The sequence below is a fragment of the Arachis ipaensis genome, chromosome B01 (genome assembly GCF_000816755.2).
Source record: "Arachis ipaensis cultivar K30076 chromosome B01, Araip1.1, whole genome shotgun sequence".
Lineage (NCBI taxonomy): Eukaryota > Viridiplantae > Streptophyta > Magnoliopsida > Fabales > Fabaceae > Arachis > Arachis ipaensis.
Genome location: NC_029785.2, coordinates 124211188 through 124212185, shown reverse-complemented (window position 1 = coordinate 124212185; position 998 = coordinate 124211188). Strand labels below are relative to the sequence as shown.

Here is a 998-nt window from a genome sequence, read left to right as displayed (position 1 = left end):
CAAACCTTTGCTACATTTGCAGCACAAGCCAAAGGAAGAAATAGATGTGGCACCGCAGCAGTTGCCAGTTCCACTCCAGCACCCAATTCCATTAAAAGATCACCTGCAAACCGCAGCTGTAACACAATAACTTTCAGAAAGCAGATTGTATGATGCCTGCAGTTATATTATCGAACTGTCCAGAAACAGCTAGTAATTTTGCACCTGTTTCAGATCATAATCGAATTTCTTTCCTTGCCGAGCAAAAAGCATCTTTCCAACACGACCAGCGCCATCCTACACAAAAACCCAATAGCACATTAATGTGAAAACACTGTACGACAATCCAAATGATGTTCAAGCTTTGAGCTGTTTTCAAGAACTTATTGTCACAAATAGCTCTATCAGTACATCTTCATGGAAGAACTATTGAGCAGAAAGGACCATCCCATCCGGCCATCCGAATTGTTGGTTAAAGTATAAGTCTATAATCGGTTACCTTGAGAATCCAATTGATAGCTACAGCCCCAGGAGCAGCTCTATTTCTGGAAACTCCAACAGAACTCAAAAGCGTTTGAGTTGTGAAAACTCCCATTGCTCCACCAAAGAAGTGCTATGAGAAATCGAAAGAACATGTTACTACAGGCTCATTCACAAGGTCAGAGTGAGTTTTGAGAGAAAGCAATAAAAAAGAGAGTACCTTGAGAGCTCTCCAGGTCATGTAAGGAACATAAGAAGGAGTAACACTGTCGGGGAACCCTTCCGGAACAACATACGATCTAACGAATGCCATCAATCCCTGCAATCGAAAAACGAACTACAAATTAGTTAGTTGTCGCGAATGGAGCAGAAGAGAGAGAGAGAGAGAGAGAGAGAGAGATGACATCTAGAGGAGCTTGAGGAGAGTGCAAAGTGAGAGCGCGAAATGAATTCTTCTTGAATCCACCTCCGGCGTCGGCGTCGGCGACATAGTTCCATCTGCGGCCATCGATCTCCTCGCAGCAGATGAATCTGACGGT

The 998-nt window shown here is 43.7% G+C and overlaps 1 protein-coding gene across 1 annotated transcript in view; it reads right to left on the bottom strand.

The window, feature by feature from the left end:
* LOC107635897 (protein root UVB sensitive 6) overlaps positions 1 to 998 on the bottom strand; it is a gene marked incomplete at its 5' end in the record, with an annotated part of 4577 nt that extends 3579 nt beyond the window's left edge. The window contains 5 exon segments of the mRNA XM_016339450.2: positions 6 to 116; positions 205 to 276; positions 479 to 592; positions 680 to 778; positions 864 to 998. Coding sequence (XP_016194936.1) covers positions 6 to 116; positions 205 to 276; positions 479 to 592; positions 680 to 778; positions 864 to 998 — 531 coding nt within the window.